General features: G+C 43.3%; 1 protein-coding gene across 10 annotated transcripts in view; it reads left to right on the top strand.

Moving 5' to 3' along the window:
- Window positions 1–22,476, top strand: part of DAPK1 (death associated protein kinase 1) — a 168,960-nt gene that overhangs the window by 92,246 nt on the left and 54,238 nt on the right. For all 10 annotated transcript variants that reach the window (XM_057498516.1, XM_057498513.1, XM_057498514.1 and 7 more), the window contains one exon: window positions 21,687–21,825. In XM_057498516.1, coding sequence (XP_057354499.1) covers window positions 21,687–21,825 — 139 coding nt within the window. The remainder of the gene's footprint in view (window positions 1–21,686; window positions 21,826–22,476) is intronic.

The following is a 22,476-nucleotide window of genomic DNA, read 5'->3' as shown; positions in this document are numbered from 1 at the left end:
TATGTCAAAGGCACCGTTGTCAAATTCTAGTCCAGGATCTGCCCTTTAAAAATTTTGGAAGCCCTGAAAGGAGCTTTAAAGAGTGACGTCCTCCTGCTTGCTTCACGGGAAAATCATCTTTTCATTGCTGATCTGCTGTTGCAGCCCAGCATAGCATGTACACGAAGGAGGAGGCATGTGAGATGTCTCAAAGTCACAATTTCATACCTTCTATATTCCCACAATCATACCGATACAAAACTCTCTTCTTACCTTGCTCTTTCTCACCCTCACGGCTGCACACGGAAGCCACTACACAACCTTGAGCTTCAGTGCTTGAGTCATTTCACAGCTTGCCTGTTACCTGATGAAAAGTGAAGCAACTCTAAGAACTTAAAGTTGGTGCTAATCAGAGATGCTGGCTTGAAGCATTCCATTCCTAAACTTGCTGCTCAGAAACAGCTAAGTATTTCAGGCTGTGGAGAGTGATATATTTTTCTGTCTGACTCTCCTCTGCTCATTCAAACCCAAATGCCTTTAGGGGCCAAATAGGTCATGTAAATGAACAGGGTTAGGTAGGCTTCACCAAGCCTCAGTGTTGGGGAGATATCAGGGAATGGTGAGGGCTATGGCTGACTGGAACCCTTATGCATTACCTCAAAGGGACACCTACCAATCTGTTGATTGTGGTCATGGGGAGTTTTGGATCTAGTGTTACTAAATCTTGCATTTTTTTTTCAAGAAAAGTCTGTAAGCTATGTTTTTAATGTTGGTACTTATTTCATATATATTCATGAAAAGATAAAACCCATCTAAAGGCCCCATGTGGCCTGCACAGACCACAGGTTTTACCTGTTTTATTTAAACAAGAAGTATTAGTTGATCACTACTGTGGGAGAAACAACATGTGATATTTACAGTCAGAGGCACAGTCCCAAAGGGCTAGTAATTCTGCTGGAAGGGCAAGGCACACACTTAGCATTACATGTTCTGAATGTTCAGTATGGTGTGAAACAGTGGTTCTCAGATTTTAGCATGCATGGGAATCTCTGGAAGCCTTGTTAAAATAGATGTTATTTGGCTGCACTTCCAAGTTTGTAACTCAGTGGGGGCTATGTGGGGCCTGAGAATTTGCATTTTAAACATTCTGAGGTGGTGCTACTGGTCTGGGGTTCCTGTTAAAAGGTTGAATTGTGTCCCCCAAAACGATAAATTGAAGTTCTAACTTGCAGTACCTTCAAATGTGACCTATTTGGAAACAGGCTGTTTGCAGATGCTGCGATGAGGTCGTTCTGGGCTAGGGCAGCCCCTGATCCACGATGAGTGGTGTCCTCATAAGAAGAGGGCCCTGTGAAGACAGAGACCAGGGCAAAGGCCCGGGGAACATGGAGCAGGGGGAAGATGCATCTGCAGGCTACGTGGAGAGGCATGGAACAGCCTCTCCCTCAGAGCCCTCGGGACAAAGACTGCCAGACACCTTGATTTTGGATTTCTGGCCTCCGGAACTATTAGACATAAATTTCTGTTGTTTTGAGCCACCCAGTGTGTGGGACTTGGTTAGGGCATACCCAGCCAGCTAATACAGAAGCACTAGTTGAAGGGAAAACTATAATTCCTAGATTGGGAATTTTCCCCCTTATTTGTTCTGCTTGGAATTTAACATAGAGCTGTAAATCAGAGTAATCCTTTTTCTAACCATTGCTCACTTTCTGTGTATGTGCATGTGTGTGTGTGTGTGTGTGTCTCTGTCACAGGAAATTCAGTTTAATTAGTGCAGTATGTTATGGTTGTAGCCAAGGGCAGTGTATGGAATGAACAGTGCATTCTTTGTTGTTTCTTTTTTAATTTAAAAAGGCACGTTTTATTTATTTTTTATTTTTAGTTAAAAAACACATACTACAAGATTGACCATTTTAACCATTTTTAAGTGTACAGAACAGTAATGTTACTTACATTCGCCTTTTGGTGTAATAGATCTCTTAAAGTTTTTCATCTTGTAAAACGGAAACTCTATACCTATGCAGTAACAGCTCCCCTCTTAAGCTTGCTTTTTGACCTTGTCTCAGTTAATAATTTCTGGAATTCAGTTTGTTCATCACAAACGACTGATGAGTAAACATTTGTGTAATATTATCTCACTCTATGTAGGACCATTGTTAAGTTGGCTCAATCATTCATAGCCAAGCAGAGAAGCAAAATAATAAGAATATGAATTTTGTCATGGTATATCAGCACAGAGGATGTGTGTGGATGAATTCATGCTGCATTGTCAGCAAATCTAGAATTGCAGGAGTGTTTCAAGAAACCCAGTGACTAAAGTGGTGGTTTTGAGCTACGTTAGAAGTGGCAGAGTTGCTAAACTGAATGCGGTCATAGGGCCAGAGCGATGCTGGCGGCTCAGGTGTATCCGATCCTGGAGGCCTTTCAGGATCCCCCTCCCCCCTCTCAACTCTGTTCTCTGCTCCCCTCATTGTCTTCATAAGACACAAAAGCATACTCAGATTTCTTAAATGCTTTCTTTCCTTCTACATTCGTTCTTTATTCTCTGAGCCAGAGCCAGCTCTTTTGACTTATTGAACTTTTGTTTTTATTCACAAAGGTAATTTTAAGATCTGTTCTGGGTTACACTTTTGGCATCTGGCTCCTCGGATATCTATTATTTGACAAGAATAGAGAACTGAAGTGCATTTGGTAACAGTCTCAACCTTTCACAACAGAATTAAATCACATACAATAGGTTATTTTCCACTCAGGCATTCTCTTGAAAATAAAACCCCGTGTGGATGTCTTCCCCCACGCTCTTACCTCTTGCCAGTTCTATTGCAAAGTGTTTCCTCAATATTTATTAAATGGGCATTTTCACCACATAAGTGGATTATTTGATTTCTGGACATTCTTAGAAAAATTGGGACAATGGAAATCATGAAAAGCAAATGACAGGTGGTATCTTTGAGCAGATTTTTAATGATATGTTCATGATTTTGATGTCTGGCTCGATGTTCTCTGTGCTAGATACATGAGTTATAGATAGTAAATATTTGAAATTCTGGCTTATTTCCAAGGAAGACCTGTCATCATCCTTAAAGTTTGGTAAACTGGGCAACATTGTTACCAGTCGCTAGCCTCAGGGGACATCCATAGATCTACTCACAGGCTATTCTTAGACCCCCTCCCTGGGACCACAGACTGTACTTTATGATGTTCTGGGACAGTCCAAATCCCTGGGAACTGTTCACACTTCCTCTTGGAAACACAGCCACGTCACACATGTTATTGTTCTGTCTTAGTGAACCACTCTCCGAGCCAGCACTTGAGGAGGGGATACCAGAAGGGAATTCTGTGGAATCGTGGTTTCAACTGACCCCTCCAGTGTTCGGTTTCCCCTTTTGCTCTGTTTTGCCTCCGTACTGCTTGCCATAGTTTCTTTTTTGCGTAAGAAGAAATAAATATCTGAGGAATACTTACTGAATCACAAGTCACAGGTTCCCTGCACCACTTGGCAATCTCTCCACACCCAGAGCCCAGGGCCCTCCCAGGCTGAAGGCTGCCAGCTTGGTGGTCCAGGCTCAGCCCAAACCCTCTGCCTGGCTTTCTCCCATGCAGGTCATATGGCACCCACATCTAGGCATACAGTGCTCAGGATTCTGGGGTGGTCGTTGGGGTCAGCTTCAGAGACAGGAAGCTGGGGAGACTCTCTGACAGCTGGTGCTTCAGAAGAAAGTCCACCCAGACCACAGTTCATGGGTGGGAGTCCCTTAATTAGGCTAGTGTCTAGGACAGGTCAGTAACAATCTCTCCAAACTATTTTCAGCCATTTGTAACCTCCCTTCTGCCTCATGTTCTCACAAGATGTTATTTAAAAAACAAACAGAAATACTTCTAAAAACAATTTATATTTCATTTTTCTCTTAATTTGTATTTCCAAGCAACTGAGTATTATCTTCTTATGTTTAACCCCTTTTTTTCATAAGTATAATTTGTTTTTAATATAGTCAAAATTACTATAATGCAAATGAGGAACCTCAGGGGTCTAGGGCAACAGCAGTAAATATTTTTTCATTCCATACTAAAATGTCAGTTTCATTTCCAGTCTAAATGAATAGCAGGCATGGCTACCGTGTGATGTGAATACTTCTTTATTGACAAAATTAGGCATAAGTGAGACCACGGGCTGAAGTACCTGCTCTTCTCTAGATGACCAAAGTGTCGGTGACTTTTCCCATCAATATTTTTATGGAAAAATTCAAGTCGATTTGACTGTTTCAGGAACATATGATAGAATACCCACTTCTTTTAAAGTTCTTCCAGTTTGGTGCAGATCTTTGTAAATTGTTTTGAGAAAGAGGATGTAGATAAAAGATGAGAAAGGCTTTCCTTGGAAAAGAAAGGGAAGTTGCCCTTCATTTGACCTTTTTGGTCAGCCGCTGTGGACCCCTGCCTTACTCCATCTCATTTAATCCTTGGGTACAACCCCAGGAGGGTGGTATTACCACCACCCCACAGATTCTGAAAACTGTGCCCATTCTGTCCACATATAGGGTTGGGCATTCTGATTCTCAGACAGCAGCTTCTTGGGGAGGGAACTTTTTTGTTTGAGTCCTAGAATTCTGCTAAGCCCCTGTAAAACGCAGCCTACAGGATCGACTGCCCATCTTTTCAAAGGTCGTCTTTGGGGGTTGCAGGGAGCATGAATGAAATAAAAAAGACCACCTTGGAGCAGGGAGGGCTTTCTAAACCTGCTACCCTCACTCTCACCTAGGGCTGGCCAGTCACCTTGGACTGTTACCCCAGGGAGGTGATTCTCACTGTCCAGTGGCCCTTCAACCGCATTATGCCTCCTCAGTTTCCTTAGCAGCTTTTGAAAGCCAACCTGGATGTTGAGGACCGTTCTGTTTCTCTTTCCAGCAGCCGTGTTTTCTTGTCCCCCATTTCTTAGCATTTTCATGATACTGGGAGAGGGTAAAAAATACTCCAGTAGTCCTGTGGAGGTGGTGAAGGCCAAGCAGCAGGATGACTCTGAGAGACCCTGGCGTTAACAGCTGCATGCGCTTTTTTTGCCCCCCCAGTGTGCTTCTTTGAGTATAAGAGTGTCCTACATTGGCACCCACAGCACTTAAGACTGTGCTTGACCTGATACATGTGCGGAAAGTGTAAACAGAGCAGGAACTTAATGATGTGATAGAAGGATCATATGTGATCAAGAGCCAGTTGACCAGTGACGGGGACATTTACCTTTGTGAGATGCTGATCTGCTTGCTTGGGTTTCAGGACGTACTCCTGACTAAGTCTCCTAGGTGAGGAATAAAACCTTAAACGTTTGGATTTGATTCACGCCACTCTGGGTTCTACCAGGAGGTAGATGGCATGCATGAACAGGGAGATTTAGAGACCATTTGATAAAGATTCTCTTAATAAAGGTGTGTCCAAGGGTTAAAGAAAATGAGGGATAGGGAAGTGCTCTATAGACGAGTGACAGTCCTCGAAGGAGCTACACCACCCTTCAACCTGAAGGGTAGGAAGGCAGGTGCCCTGGGGAACCTGGAAATGGTGATGTTATGGAGAGAGCCACCTGAGCTGAGCTGAGCCTTGAGTAGAGGGACTCGGCCAACCCATGGCAACCTGGCGGGGCAGGCAGGATTGACCTCATCCTCCTTCCCTGTCGGACAAACCAAACTAGAAGCCAGTTGAGAAGGGAAGCTTCTCATTCAGTCTCTGGACTGAATGGATGGAGAACTGGACCCCAAACTGGAGGGAGGAGGGTAGAGAATGAATCTGGAGAGATAAGCAGAAAATACTCTTGCTCTAGGTTTAGAGGGATTTTTCTCAGTTCCCTAGTCCTTTCGACACTAAGTAATTACAATTCAAACTTCTTGGTGCTCCCCCAGTGAAATCTTTATAGGACTGAAGAATACATAATTTGCTACTAGATGCTTAGAATCTATTTTATCTCATGTCCTCCTTTCTCAAAGGCCGTGTGCTCATCACAAATTCTTAAAAAGGAAGTACAGTTTTTTGAAGCATGACCCCTTCTTGTTTTCCCTATTTTTCATTTATTGAAAACGTTATTGGAATGAGGAGGTAGAGACATGGAAGGCAAGGGCTAGAAGTCCTGGCTCTTTGGCAGGTGGTAGCTCTCCATTCCCAGGGCAGCTTGCCCCACAGTAGAGCTGTGTTCAGCCTGCCTCTTCTACCTTTTGCATGCTGCCGTCCTCACTGAAGGAACAGTTTTCTCTGTGCTGGCACCCACGTATCTCATGGATGCAGTGGGAAGGATTCCCACAGAGATGGGAAACACTCTGTACTCGCCCCCTTTTCTTCCTTGACTCTCATTCCCTCCACAGATCAACTTTATTGTCTGTCTTCCATCTCTTTAGTTGCCACTGAAAGGATCCCAGCCAATGCTTCATAATTTGCGAAATTTCTTAGTGTATATGCAACCCAAGATACTCAGTTGTCACCTCCCATTATACTGGTACCCCTACAGCCATGCCTCTAGGTCTCTCTGGAGCCCCACAATTGCTTCTCCAGTTGCCTATTCAGCATCTCCACCCAAGTGGATCTTCCCCAGGTACCTCAAACATAAGGTCCTAAACTGAACTCATAAGCTCCCCTCTGCAGCCTACTTCTCCCCTCTTCTCTCTAGCTTGGTTCATGAAATCACCATCTTCCTACTTGCCCAGACTGGACCTTGCCCAGACCATCCTTGCTTCTTCCTTCTCTCTCTACTTTCCGCTGTGTCCCACAGCCAGTCATTCATTAAGTCCTGGGAGTTATGCCTCCGAAAGGGCTCCTGAATCTCTATTGCCATTCTCATACTTTTTCCCTGGTCCAGGATCTCATTAACTCTTCCCTGAATTATTCAGCATCTTCTAGTTTCTTACAGTTCATCTCCATATTTATTACAAATCCACTACTCTCTTGCTTAAAAATCTTCAGTGAATAAGCATATGAAAACATGCTCAGTGTCATTCATCATGATTAAAAGGTATCCCTTCAAAGCAAAACCACAGTGAGACCATTTCACATCCGCTAGGATGGTCATAGTAAAAACCATGGACAATATCATGTGTTGGTGGGATTTGGGAGAAATTGGGACAACTCTCCAAAGTATTACACTGTGATATAATTACAGTGTAATGTAATACAAAATGGATTAGCTACTTTGGGAAACAGTTTGGCCAATACTCAAAATATTCAAAGTAGAGTTACCATATGACTCAGTGTATTTACTCTTCAGCCTCTACCCAAGATAAATGGAAATACATGTCCATACAAAAATATATGTATGAAATTTATAGCAACATTGTTCACGATATTCAGAAAGTGGAAACAACCCAAATGCATCACCTAATGAGTGGATAAACAAAATGTGACATATCCATACTATGGACTATTATTTGGCAATAAAAAAGAATGAGTTACTAACAGATGCTATCACATGGATAACTCTTGAAAACATTATGCTAGCGAAAGAAGCCAGTGTCCAAAGACCACATATCATATGATTTGACTTATGTGAAATGTCCAAAGTAGGCAAATCTGTATAGACAGGAAGTAGATGAGTGGTTTCCTCGGGCAGGCGGGGTGGTGTTGGTGAGAAACGGGATTGGCTGCTGGTGGTCACAAGGTATGTGACCTTGTGGTCACATTCTTTTGGGGTAATGGAAATGTTTTAAAGTTGGATTGCAGTGGTAGTTACACAATTTGATAAATATACTAAAAATGTTAAATTGCACACTTCAAAAGAGTCTATTACATAATGTGAGTTATATCTCAATAGAGCTATACAGAACACCTCCAGTGGCTCCCTCCTGTCCCCAGAATGAAGCCCAGGACTCGTGGAATAGTTTAGGATCTTTGAACTCATGTCCAGCCGTCTCCTTGTATCCAACCACTTCCTTTCCACCCATCTCATCTCGGCCCCTGATGCTCAACCCACAGAGAAGCTCTCGCCTTTACCAGATTGTGCCATGTTCTTAGGCATCCCCAGCCCATGTTTATGCTGTATCCTCTACCAGATGTGCCGACTTGTTCCCCAGGAGGGTTCCTCCTCAACTGTCCAAGTCCTGCTCAGACATCCCACCTCTCTCTTTGGTTTTCCTACCTGCCCCAGTTAGATTTAATTGCATTCTTATGTGTGTTTGCTTCATCTTTTGAAAGTGCGTGATTAGAGTACTTGCCATACTGTAATTTAAATGTTTATATGTCTTTCTCCTGTAATGGGGTTTGACCTTTCCAGGGGATGTGCCAATATTTTACTTATTTGTCTTTCTATCTCAATAATCTAGAAGCAGACATGAATACTAGCACTAGTGCTCCATAGAAGTGCTTAAAGGTTGAATTCCGTCAGGGAGACTGGCTAGGAGATACAGGTGAACAGCAATGAGGGGTCTTTCTAAAGTAAGAACAGTAGGGTTGGAAAAAGGAAACAACGAAAAACTCTGTGTCACGCGTGACCCGTGGAAAGTAGCCTGTCTCCTGGTAACAGAATGGTTTCTCACCTTAGCTAATTTCCTCCTAGGCTAAAAGTCTTGGGACATAGGACCATATGTTTAAGTTGGATGCATGGGATGGAGAAAGAGCAAGATAGAAGGATAGTGGATGGGATTCCAAGGGACAGGAATTGAGAACCTTCCATATGCCTGGTGTTATAATGCTAGATGCCAATGATAATCAGGGGTGGGTGGCTAAAATTAAAGCTGCTGATTGCCATTTATGTAGAAGAAAAAGGTGGGCTCTTGAGAAAATCAAGTCACCTCCGCCCATTACAGCCTTCTACAGAGAGCCATCCCTTCTCAAACCCTTCCATGGCCACAGGCGAAGCAGGCTGTTGAAATAAAATCCAAATCTCACCTCCTCTTTCTTAGAGGCCTCCTGTGGGAGTGGCTTCCTGCTCTTGCCTCCTCTTCCAGTGGGTTTCAGTCTACCCACTCCTTTTCCCTTTGCGAGGCGGACAGTAGGAGGTGCTCAGCTCCTCTGCCTGTGGCAGATCCTTCAGAGCTCAGAGTGGGGAAACTGAGGTAGGAAATGATCCACCTGCTCTGAGAATGCCAACTCTTTTACCTTTGCCACTTCCTCCTCTTCTAACTCTCCGCCTCCAATCCATCCTTGAACTCAAGGGAAAGACCAGTCTGCATTATGCTCATTTTAAGTCACGTCTTGGGATGGTTAAAGAACAGGTAACACTGTGGATCAATGACCAAATCAAAATGGAGATCCAGCAATATATGGAAACAAATGACAACAACAACACTAAGCCCCAACTTCTGTGGGACGCAGCAAAAGCAGTCTTAAGAGGAAAGTATATAGCACTCCAAGCATATTTAAAAAAGGAAGAGCAATCCCAAATGAACGGTCTAATGTCACAACTATCGAAATTGGAAAAAGAAGAACAAATGAGGCCTAAGGTCAGCAGAAGGAGGGACATAATAAAGATCAGAGAAGAAATAAATAAAATTGAGAAGAATAAAACAATAGCAAAAATCAATGAAACCAAGAGCTGGTTCTTCGAGAAAATAAACAAAATAGATAAGCCTCTAGCCAGACTTATTAAGAGGAAAAGAGAGTCAACACAAATCAACAGTATCAGAAATGAGAAAGGAAAAATCACAACAGATCCCGCAGAAATACAAAGAATTATTAGAGACTACTATGAAAACCTATATGCTAACAAGCTGGGAAACCTAGGAGAAATGGACAACTTCCTAGAAAAATACAACCTTCCAAGACTGACCCAAAAAGAAACAGAAAATCTAAACAGACCAATTACCAGCAACGAAATTGAAGCGGTAATCAAAAAACTACCAAAGAACAAAACCCCCGGGCCAGATGGATTTACCTCGGAATTTTATCAGACATACAGGGAAGACATAATACCCATTCTCCTTAAAGTTTTCCAAGAAATAGAAGAGGAGGGGATACTCCCAAACTCATTCTATGAAGCTAACATCACCCTAATACCAAAACCAGGCAAAGACACCACCAAAAAAGAAAACTATAGACCAATATCCCTGATGAACGTAGACGCAAAAATACTCAACAAAATTTTAGCAAACCGAATTCAAAAATACATCAAAACCATCGTACACCATGACCAAGTGGGATTCATCCCAGGGATGCAAGGATGGCACAACATTCGAAAGTCCATCAATATCATCCACCACATCAACAAAAAGAAAGACAAAAACCACATGATCATCTCCATAGATGCTGAAAAAGCATTTGACAAAGTTCAACATCCATTCATGATAAAAACTCTCAGCAAAATGGGAATAGAGGGCAAGTACCTCAACATAATAAAGGCCATCTATGAAAAACCCACAGCCAACATTATATTGAATAGCGAGAAGCTGAAAGCATTTCCGCTGAGATCGGGAACTAGACAGGGATGCCCACTCTCCCCACTGTTATTTAACATTGTACTAGAGGTCCTAGCCACGGCAATCAGACAAAACAAAAAAATACAAGGAATCCAGATTGGCAAAGAAGAAGTCAAACTGTCACTATTTGCAGATGACATGATACTGTACATAAAAAACCCTAAAGACTCCACCCCAGAACTACTAGAACTGATATCGGAATACAGCAAAGTTCCAGGATACAAAATCAACACACAGAAATCTGTGGCTTTCCTATATACCAACAATGAACCAACAGAAAGAGAAATCAGGAAAACAACTCCATTCACAATTGCATCAAAAAAAATAAAATACCTAGGAATAAACCTAACCAAAGAAGTGAAAGACTTATATTCTGAAAACTACAAGTCACTCTTAAAAGAAATTAAAGGGGACACTAACAGATGGAAACGCATCCCATGCTCATGGCTAGGAAGAATTAATATCGTCAAAATGGCCATCCTGCCCAAAGCAATATACAGATTTGATGCAATCCCTATGAAACTACCAGCAACATTCTTCAATGAACTGGATCAAATAATTCAAAAATTCATATGGAACCACCAAAGACCCCGAATAGCCAAAGCAATCCTGAGAAAGAAGAATAAAGTAGGGGGGATCTCACTCCCCAACTTCAAGCTCTATTATAAAGCCATAGTAATCAAGACAATTTGGTACTGGCACAAGAACAGAGCCACAGACCAATGGAACAGACTAGAGAATCCAGACATTAACTCAGACATATATGGTCAATTAATATTTGATAAAGGAGCCATGGACATACAATGGCGAAATGACAGTCTCTTCAACAGATGGTGCTGGCAAAACTGGACAGCTACATGTAGGAGAATGAAACTGGACCATCGTCTAACCCCATATACAAAAGTAAACTCAAAATGGATCAAAGACCTGAATGTAAGTCATGAAACCATTAAACTCTTGGAAGAAAACATAGGCACAAACCTCTTAGACATAAACATGAGTGACCTCTTCTTGAACATATCTCCCCGGGCAAGGAAAACAACAGCAAAAATGAACAAGTGGGACTATATTAAGCTGAAAAGCTTCTGTACAGCAAAAGACACCATCAATAGAACAAAAAGAAACCCTACAGTATGGGAGAATATCTTTGAAAATGACACATCCGATAAAGGCTTGACGTCCAGAATATATAAAGAGCTCACACGCCTCAACAAACAAAAAACAAATAACCCAATTAAAAAATGGGCAAAGGAACTGAACAGACGGTTCTCCAAAAAAGAAATACAGATGGCCAACAGACACATGAAAAGATGCTCCACATCGCTAATTATCAGAGAAATGCAAATTAAAACTACAATGAGGTATCACCTCACACCAGTAAGGATGGCTGCCATCCAAAAGACAAACAACAACAAATGTTGGCGAGGCTGTGGAGAAAGGGGAACCCTCCTACACTGCTGGTGGGAATGTAAACTTGTTCAACCATTGTGGAAAGCAGTATGGAGGTACATCAAAATGCTCAAAACAGACTTACCATTTGACCCAGGAATTGCACTCCTAGGAATTTACCCTAAGAATGCAGCAATCAAGTATGAGAAAGATCAGTGCACCCCTATGTTTATCGCAGCACTATTTACAATAGCCAAGAATTGGAAGCAACCTAAATGTCCATCGATAGATGAATGGATAAAGAAGATGTGGTACATATACACAATGGAATACTACTCAGCCATAAGAAAAGGGCAAATCCAACCATTTGCAGCAACATGGATGGAGCTGGAGGGTATTTTGCTCAGTGAAACAAGCCAAGCAGAGAAAGAGAAATACCAAATGATTTCACTCATCTGTGGAATATAAGAACAAAGGAAAAACTGAAGGAACAAAACAGCAGCAGAATCACAGAACTCAAGAATGGACTAACAGGTACCAAAGGGAAAGGGACTGGGGAGGATGGGTGGGTAGGGAGGGATAAGGGGGGGAGAAGTAGGGGGGTATTAAGATTAGCATCCATAGCGGGGTGGGAGAAAGGGGAGGGCTGTACAACACAGAGAAGACAAGTAGTGATTCTACAACAGGTTGCTACGCTGATGGACAGTGACTGTAAAGGAGTATATAGGGGGGACCTGGTATAGGGGAGAGCCTAGTAAACAAAGTATTCGTAAGTATTCGTCATGTAAGTGTAGATTAATGATTAAAAAAAAAAAATGCAGTTCCTATGTGGTGACCTCTAATGAGTTCTACACAATAATATAAAGGACATACAAAAGTGTAGGCAAAGGGTCTGTTTGTGTTTATACAGAGGATCAAAGCCTAATTTGGCTACCCCGAAAATGAACTAAGAAACGATATGAAAGAGAACTTCCAACATCAGCACTCTCGGGAAGACTCATGCCAGAAGATGATCATCAAAAAACCCCAACAAAGATCCACGCACTGCTACAGCTGTAGATGCACTCATCCCACCAGCTCCTGGACTTGCCATGGGAATGAAGGAGATATCTAAGCTGGCCTGTGCATACAGTAAAACAACAAATTTGACTGGATCTATACTGTTGGAACTCAACCAAGAATTAGGAGAAGTGCAAATTGTAGCGCTCCAAAATCTTACAACTACAGACTATTTACTGTTAAAAGAACATATGGGATGTGAACAGTGCCCAGGAATGGGTTGTTTTAATTTGTCTGATTTTTCTCAAACTATTCAAATTCAGTTAGATAATAACCATCATATCATTGATAAGTTTTCACAAATGCCTAGGGTGCCTAACTGGTTTTCTTGGTTTCACTGGAGATGGCTGGTAATTACAGGTATGCTTTGGTTATGTAACTATACTCCTATTATGTTAATGTGTGTGCGCAATTTAAGTAGTAGCTTAAAATATATACATGCTGAAGTTACTCTACAAGAAGATATGTCAAAGAAATAATCAATCTTCCCATGTTTTCTCCCGCCTGCTACTTCTATAGCTTTTCTTCTTCCTTCCTAATTACAACGAATTCTTAAATAGAATTCGTGCCTCATATCAAATTTACCGAGTATCATAACTCCTCCAAGTGGTAAAGATACCTCAAGACAAAAGCTGGGCATAGAAGCCACAGGGCATAAATATGCAAAGAAATAAAAAGCTAACCATTTCAAACAATAAGGCTTCTCTCTCACTTACCAACTTAACATTTCCCTGTATGGCCCCGGAAGATGACTGGTTAGCCAGAGACGGGTAAGATTCCTCAAGGGAGGAACAACCTAAGACAGGCACAGTCGCAGGGGGGTCATCAGGTGAGAAATTGGGGATCAACAGAGGTGAGGCTTAGAACCTCACCCCCCCTGTTCTGAGAGAAATCTTCTTCATCCGTGGATGTTTTATTGCCCTTGTCTATCTTGGATTAACACATAGTCTACAGGCACACACCTGATCATCTACATTTGCTCTCTTACAACACTAAACTATGTTTTCTACCTTTATGTTGTATCTACCTACCACTTCAGCATCTTATTAAAAATAATAAAGAGAGAAATGTGGTATCCACATATAAATCAAGTATAAAAATCAAATGTGTATTCATATTTGAACTGACTGTTTATAGTTCATAATGCATGAGCAAAACCAAAAGTTTCTGTGATGACTGCCCTTGTACTGTTCACCATGTAACTTATTCACTATGTAAGAATTTGTTCTCCATGTAAGAACTTGTTCGTTATGCTTCAGAAGATTGGAGACTGACGAAAATTAGGCTTGGGGTGGATTAATGATTGTGCATTGAGCATTGACTCCCCTATACAGAATTTTATTGTTGTTAACAACCATTTGATCAATAAAAATGAGAGATGCCCTAACAACAACAACCAAGAAAAAGTACACACTTCCAATTGTAAAATAAATAAGCAACCGGGATGTAATGTATAGCATAAGGAATATAGTCAAAATATTGTAACAACTTGGTATGGTGATAGCTGGTACTTAGAATTATCATGTATATAAATGTTGAATCACTGTAAAAAAAAAAAAAAAAAAAAAAAAAAAAAAAAAAAAAAAGAACAGGTAACACTGGCCTTCGGGTTGGCTTGTGCCCCATATCTGATGGGCGAGTGGTCTCTCATCCTGGGATTTCCAGCTTGTCAGCAACAATCAGCAGCTTTCACCTGAGCCCTTTGGGCTGGATTGTCAGAGAATAAACCCGGTCAAGGAGTGGGAGGAGAGATGGGTCCCTGTGCTTTCCCATAGACTAGCCTTCCCTTGTTTTCAACTAGACGAGACAGATTGATTTTGGAATAAACCTCCATCTATGGCTGTCCGAGCTTGGATTACTTCCCACTGGCCTTTTATTCTAGCACAAGTTGTAACGACCCACTGAAGAGATGTCTGGCCGCCCCAGGTTTTCCATTTGCCCCACTTTGCTTGGCCTAATTATTTGTATGGGTCTCCAAAGCTTGGACTGAAGCCGTTAAAGTAAAAAGAGGCTTGGCGCATGCTGTGGTCAGGCTTGCTGTGGAGTTTCTCATTTCCCTTTGCATGAGTTCTTTAGTTCAAGAAACCTGCAGGGACTCTTTGGAAAGAGGAACTAATTTCTCAGCTCCATCTCTAACCACCCACACTTCCCCACCATGTTGCTTACAGGAATGCTTCTCTTCCCTGTCACATCATGCTTGTTGCGTTACGCATGATCACTTGTTCAGAGTACCGGGTAAACAGGTGACTGTCACATCCAGCCAGGCATCTCTCTGATGCAAGCATCTGCTTTTTCTCATCCAAATTTGTTTATAATTTCATTTTTAACTCTCCCTCTCTACCTTCGCTTTCTTCCCCACTACCCCACAGAACTGGGACCCCTCTAACCCGGAAACCCAAGGTTCTGTAAACATCTAGCTGGGCTCCTCATACACTCCTTTCTTGCACATTATTACTTCTCTCCAAGGTCATGAAATTATTCAGGAAGCACATCAAGCCATTGTTTGACAAAGTTTTTTTTGTTCTTGCTGTCTTATACTTTTCTATTTCCCTTCCTGAACTGATGAACTCCATTGTGGAAGTTTCTGGAAGCTTTAAACTGATTTTATCTGTTTGAAATATTTTTATGTTACCACCCACATCCATTCTTCTTTCCCATGTTCCTTCTCTCCCTATTCAATATGGAAACAAAAATGCAAGTAGGGAATCAGAAAATGAGTAAGTACCGAGTTGGGTGTGGGAAGGCTGTGGCTTGCATTACCCACTGTAGGTGTGATGACCACCTACATAAGACATCCTGTGAGTGTGACGTGTCACCCTCCTGCCTGAGCAGCAGGCCTGCATCACCCAAAAACCAACCACCAAGGTTTTCTTTTTCCGAGAGCTGGCTCCAACAAGCCACATGTCTGAATCAGTAGCATATTTTCTAAGAGTTGCAATCATTTTGACCTAGTCAATGGGCAGAGGGCAAGTAGATTCTGCTCCCTGAAAGAGGAAGAGAGAAACAAAGCTGGTTTAGGTTTGTTGGCTTGTTTTATAAATGCCTCATTATATTCCACATAATAAAGCTCCTTCAATTTAAAAAAAATAAGGCTTTTTTTTTTTTTTTTTTTTAAGAACCACCTCTAGCTGAGAACTGCAGCCTCCTGTTTGAAAGTCTGCCTCAGCGGACTTCGGCCCCATCATTTGGCCTTGAATGTGAACTTGTTGTCATTCAAATGAGGGGGTTGGGTAATCATTTCAGGGGACCACTCGGACTGCAGTACAGTCGCATATTATGTTTGGTCCACTACTGGCTGAATGTTGTGCTCTAGTCCCATGTCCTGTCTGCCTGCTGGTATTGATAAATCAGATGCATTTTCCTATACCAGTCCGACATTCATTCTACTTCCATCTTGGATACTGAAAGAAAGTAATGATTCTGCTCTTTCATTTATGAATGAATGTTATTGCTTTAAAATCTTCATTTTGTCCACAGAGGCCACATGTTAACCCAGCTTCACAGATTAGTCCTTTATGATGATAGAAGACCAGATTTTTGAGGCAGGGACCTTTTGGGCATCCCAGCGTACTTCCAAATGTGGGTATTTTTTGCAAGCTTGGAATCTTCCCTTTCTTGCCACAGCTGGCAAAACTAACAGATCTGGTCCCTCATGCATGAAGCATGTCTCCCTAAAAGCATGTAGATCAATTCCCCACATACTCACAACCATTTCAGGGCATCTTGCCAGCTACAACAGTCTGCCCTTTTGAATTATAGAGGACCCATGTCTCCCTGGATGCAAAGGAACTGAAATAAAATTGTTAGTTCTTGGGGAGTTTGAGGATCAAGCAGAGCCTCTGGAGGGAGTGGTTCCATGGTAGCCTGGAGGGTGGGTTGGGAGTTGGAGGTGTGAAAGCAGTTAGAGCTTTGTGAACCATTCTGGCATCAAAGCAGGATTTTTGACATTTCCTGAGCACCTACTATGTACCGTACTTGGTGCCAAGCACTTTGCATTTAATCTTGTTTAATGAAGAAGCCACCAAAACTACCAGCCTCTTCAGAAAGCACTGTTTAAGGAGCAAACCCCCTAAGATAAGGAGGTAAAACATTTCCCCTGACCTTGGAAGGGAACTCAGCAGCTGTATTTTTTATGAATAATAATTGCCATTCACTGGGACTTTTATGTGCCAGATTGGCCCCCAGTTCACCAACTACACACACTTGCTGTGTGGCACCTTACAGGGAAACCCAGCCCAACTCTGAAGAGCCATAATGTTTGCCTTGAAATGCCTCATTAGGTGAAGTTTGCTTGTAGCCAAGATCCCCTGCAGTTTAGGTTATGACCAGACCGAGTCTAGAATCAAGTCCTGCTCTATCTTGGAAAATTCCCAGCAAGAGTCAGGGACCCTGAATAGTGTTTTGATTTAGAAATTGGGGCTCTGTAGTAATCTGTCTTACATCACCCCCAAGGCCCACTTTGTTTTTAAAACTCTAGTGTGTCATGAATACATTCTGTTCCAGCTACCTTTTAGGGGAGGCATCGGTGGTAGTGAAAGGCATGGGGGGAGAAGGAACCTACACTTTTTCCAGCCCTCTTGGTGAAAGCAGCCATTGCTTATTAGCATGCATTTCACATCATTTCCATAATAATGCTGTAATTTAAAACACTCTGACTCAAAGGCCTAATAAAGGAGGTTAGGCCTGCTTTCTAAATTTGCTGCACAGATTGCTCATCTCTCTCTCCATCAGTCTTCCTTTTCTTAAGCAAACCTGGAACAAAGAGTGAAAAGTACTGAGGTTTTGACTGATCTTTTTAACATTCTGCCATTTGGTAACAACACTGTAAGCATTTAAGTTCTGGTTCTAAACATGTATATGGAAGAAATACTCAAGTCACTTTCTCCCTTCTGAGATTTGGGGAGTATTTGAATACTTACTGTGCTCCCAGACTGTGCTGAAGTCATTTCATTTCCATGTGATTAATGACTAAATATTTTATAAGTAGATGTTCATGTCTAAAACCTCTGACTTCCTATGTTGGCATGGAGGCTGAGTATGTATGAAGGCCCTTCGGGGCAGCAGGCGACCAGTGACAGGTCCAGGCCAGTGACATGGGGGCCCTCCCAACCGTCCTAACGTCAAGCTGAACCAGTCCCTGCACATGTCACAGCATAGACCTCATCGTGATCAGCGTGTGGTTTGCACAGGGCCTGGAGAAGGGTAGATGGAGAAATTTGCAATGATTCATGCTTCCTTTCCCTCAGTCTTGATCAGGCACTGCCTCTTTGCAGGCTGGCCCTTCACTCTGGGGCCCCAGGATTGTTCTGACTCTCACCTCTGTGGTCAGACAAGCACTTTAGAGTCGAGCTGCTCAGGAGGAAGAGTGAATAGGGCCCAAGGCAACTCAGCCCAGAGAAAGGCAAAGGTGATTTCTGTCAGCCGAACCAAGTAAACAGACCCAGTTTAAGATGGTGAGTGTTCTGGTCACCTACTGCTGTTAATAAATTACCCTCAAATTTTGTACAGCGCAGTGGGGATTCCCTGGGAAGCAGACTCTGAGATGAAGAGCCTGTAGGATGTTTATTAAGAACTGCCCTTAGAACCAAGACTTGGAAAGGAGGGGAAGGAGTAGGAGTGGGCAGATAAATTGTGCTGCCTTACAGCTCAGTGACAGTCCCAGCTGGCCCCGCAGAGAGTTCTGGAGCCAGAATGACCCTTGAGAGTAGCCCCAGACTGGGCTGAGATGACCTAGCCTTTATCTCAGGGGTAGATGGGCAAACTACATCCTGTGGGCCAAATCCAGGTGGCCATCTGTTTTTGTAAATAAAATTTTATTGGAACACAGCCACATCCCTTCACTTACGCATGGTCTCAGGCTTCTTTCACAGTACTTGGGCAGAGTGGAGCAGTTGTGACAGAAGCTATATGGCCCTCAGAGCCTGAAATATTTAGTTCCTAGCTGTTCACAGAGGTTTGTCAACCCCACCTTTATGTTCCCACCCTGAGGAGCCATTGGCTGTGGGTCTCCTGGGAAAGGACATGACTTTGGGTGCAGGAGGAGTGAGGGCTGAGGGCTGTGCTGATTTCAACCCCAGCAGTGGGGACAGCAGGTCCTTACTCCAAGGGGAACACAGGCGGTGCTCACGGTGTCTACCAGAGTGGATTAAAATGACCGTTTTATTTTGCACATGATTTTATGGGTCCAGAATTCTGCAAGGGTTCAGACAGTCTGACCTCCTGGGCTGGAGGGGCCACTTCCAAGATCCCTTCCATGCTCATGCTCCCAGCTTCATTCTCTCTTTAAGGGATGTCTCATCTTCCATGCTGCATGATGGTTTCAGGATCACCACGCTGCTTACATGAAGGCAGGATGCAGAAGCCCCGGCCGGGAAGAAGCAGGCTGAAGTGGCCACAGCATGTCTTATGGGTCAGAGCAGTCAAAGCAGTCACGGCCTGTCCAGATTCAAGGGGGTGGAGCCACAGATGCAAAATCACAGTTCAGAAGAGTGCTTGGCATGACAGGCTCTTACACCCTCTTTGGAAAATAAGGAGTGCCTCAGTGGGCCAAAGAGCTGGGCCCAGGTCCCTCAGCTGTTTGCACAGGTGCCTATCCAACTACACAGCCACTGTTATCACAGGATGGCTTGAAATGACCCTTGTGGGAATGTGACACCTCGGAAATGGGCTGTTCTCCACCCCCTGCCCCAGAGAGCCCATTGTTAAACTTGGACCAGCGCACCACCGCTGCTGGGGGAGGACTTTTGGTTTGAAGCCAGACAGGAAGCACAGCAGCATTTATTGAGCACTGAGGATGCTTAACATGTCCTGGAACCTCACAGCAACTCTGGGGGATACAGCTGTTCCTTATTTTATAGAAGAGGGATCCCAGGCTCGGTGAGGTTAGGTAAACTGGGCAGGATGTGACCCGGGGTCTCCTTACCCTCTGCTGTCCTGTGTCAGGGAGCCCTCAGAAGAATGGAATAGGCTGTTCTTCCTAGACCTGAAGAAGCACAGGTTAGACGTGAGGGAAGGAAAGCCAGCTAAAGAGGAGGAACAAGGGCCTGGCCTGGGGCAGCCATGGGGTTGCAGGGAAGGACTCAGCCTCACTAAGCACTAGGCTGTTTGAGCGCTGGAAGATTTGTGCCAACTCCAAGCAGCCAAGCCCCAGGCATTCCTCATTGTCCAGAAACTTGTGGATGTGTTTAAGAGCACAGTCTGTGTGAGCAAGTGGGAGCAAGGACGCTTCTCGAGGCGGGGCAGAGGGAAGAAAGGCTGGGCCGGCACAGTGGGCACCGGAGGACCACCCCCGGGAATGTGGGTTCGGCCCAACCACTGGGTGCGAGGGGGAGGGGAGAAGCAGAGCTGGAAGGGGCATTCACACCTGGAGCTTGGCCTGGGCCGCTGGCATGGCATTCCACAGGAATGGGGGTCCCCCTTTCTATGATGCCACCTGGGTCATGCTGGCACCAGCTGCAGGGCCTGCCACCCAGGTGAGCTCCTGGATGTTCTGGCTGGGTGAGGGTCTGTGGAGTGTCACAGATCCACCTGAGGCCTTTGCTGGGACCCCAGAGGTGGAGGAGTCACCTCACTCTCCGGATAAACATCCTGAAGTTAAATTTCACAGTGAGGCCTTGGCAGGAGGGTGTAATTAAGACATTGGAAAGTGGGCCTCGCATTTTAGCATGCTAACAATCAGTCACCTGGTGTGCCTGTGAGAATGCGCCTCTCCCAGTCCCCACTCTGGAAGCTCTCAGAAGATTGCATATGAGGCCCAGAATCTGCATTTTTAAACACCCTCGGCAGTTCAGATGCCAGTGGTCCCAGGGCTAAGCTAGCCAAAACAGCAACGTGGATGGCCAAGGGGTGCGATCTGAAACTTTCTTTAAGAAAATGGCTTCTTTGTGGTTATTGTTTCATTTCATGAGCACCCGTTTTCTCATTCTGGCTGTAGATGTGGTAGGTAGGTTTATGGAGCGGCCTTGCTGAAAGAAAGATAATGAACACAGCAGTTATGTGCATAATTGCAGTTAATTTTATGTTGTGAAAGTGTGGTTGAACTTGATAAAGATTAACTTATAAAAACTCTTATTAAAAAGTTCCCTGTTATTTGCCATTAATCACTACGGTGGATGTTTTTAGGGGAGCTTGTTCATTTATCCACTTGACAAATGAATTTTGAGCTCATACTGTGTGCCTGGCATTGTGCCAGGAGGTGGGGACAGCTGTGAGCCAACAGCCAGGGGCTGACCTCTGCCCTCCAGGGACTTAACATCTGGCCAGAAGGACTGAGTAAATAAATCCCCAACCAACCATGTACATCTCAATTTTATGTAAATTTATTATTAGTTAAGATATTTGTTAGATTCATTAAATGCGATTTTTCTAATTAAGTATTTACACATAACACAAATACAAAACAAGAAAAAGTCCTTATCAGGCCATATATTGTGATTGGGTTTTTAAAAAATTGACTGGTGTGTAAACTGTGAACTTTCCAGGTACTCTGTGATTGGACTTGGAAGACATATTCTATAAATTCTATAGAATGTTAGCTTGTAGTTTTTTTTTTTAATCAGTATTAAGACTTCACGTCTAAATATTTTTGAAGAGATACATTGATCTTTTTTTTTCACCCACCACATCTCTGCTCCAAGCCCCCTCATTTGTGAACATCCAGCCCATTAGAAGAATGATACCCAAGTGCTTTCAAGCACAAATGTACCTGAATGATTCTCATCCGGTGATGAGAGGCCTGGAGAATTCTGAGTCCTTGCTTATCAGTTTGAGCATGTCTTTATGCAGTTTTTTTGCCTGGAATTTGAGTGTGCCAACAGTCTATGTGAGAATAAATCAGTGTGCAACAGCCTTGTCACCAATAACCTCTGTCCTGGTTTGCAGCGTTGCGGGTGGTGAGCTGTTTGACTTCTTAGCTGAAAAGGAATCTTTGACCGAAGAGGAAGCCACTGAATTTCTCAAACAAATTCTAAATGGTGTTTACTACCTACACTCCCTTCAGATCGCCCACTTTGATCTTAAGGTATGTTGCTGAGTGTAAGAGGAATAGAAGCTTGTGTTGGTCACAGCATTGCAGCATTGCTTGGCTGGTTGCTAAGAAAAGCTGAAGCATCTGAAAGAGATACACTTTTTTTCCTGTATGGGTTTAACAAACAAAACAATCAATATAATCAGCACCATGAGTCAAAAGTCTGTAACACATGACTATTGGGGATTCCCAAACCTCTTCGTAGGCTAGAGGCTTAAGATTAATCGTTGTATTCAAGAATCCTTGGTGAAGAATCAAGGGATTTTTACCAGCCAGATCTTTAAATGGGGGCTGCTGTTGGTTATGGGGTATTTTCAGCCTGGCATGGCCACTAGCTGCCCAGTTTCCATCCTCCTTTGACTACAGGGTGTATAAGGTGGCGGATGTCTTGATCTCTATTCTCCATCTTGATGCAAAGGCTTCTGGGCCTGACTCTCTCATTGGCAATCAATCAAGCTAAATTCTGAGACTGGCTAATTGGGGTCTTTGCTTGGCTGGAGGCAAGGTGTTGTGGGAGATAAAAAGGCATATCCTGCTCCCAACTGTCACAGAGGTTATGGTCTCATACATATGAGTTACAGGAAGTGAACTGTAAAGTTGTAGGTACAATCTAAGGCAGTGAGAAGATAATCACAGAGTAGCAAG

Source organism: Manis pentadactyla, chromosome 3 (genome assembly GCF_030020395.1).
Source record: "Manis pentadactyla isolate mManPen7 chromosome 3, mManPen7.hap1, whole genome shotgun sequence".
NCBI lineage: Eukaryota > Metazoa > Chordata > Mammalia > Pholidota > Manidae > Manis > Manis pentadactyla.
This window is presented reverse-complemented; position numbering and strand designations above follow the sequence as displayed.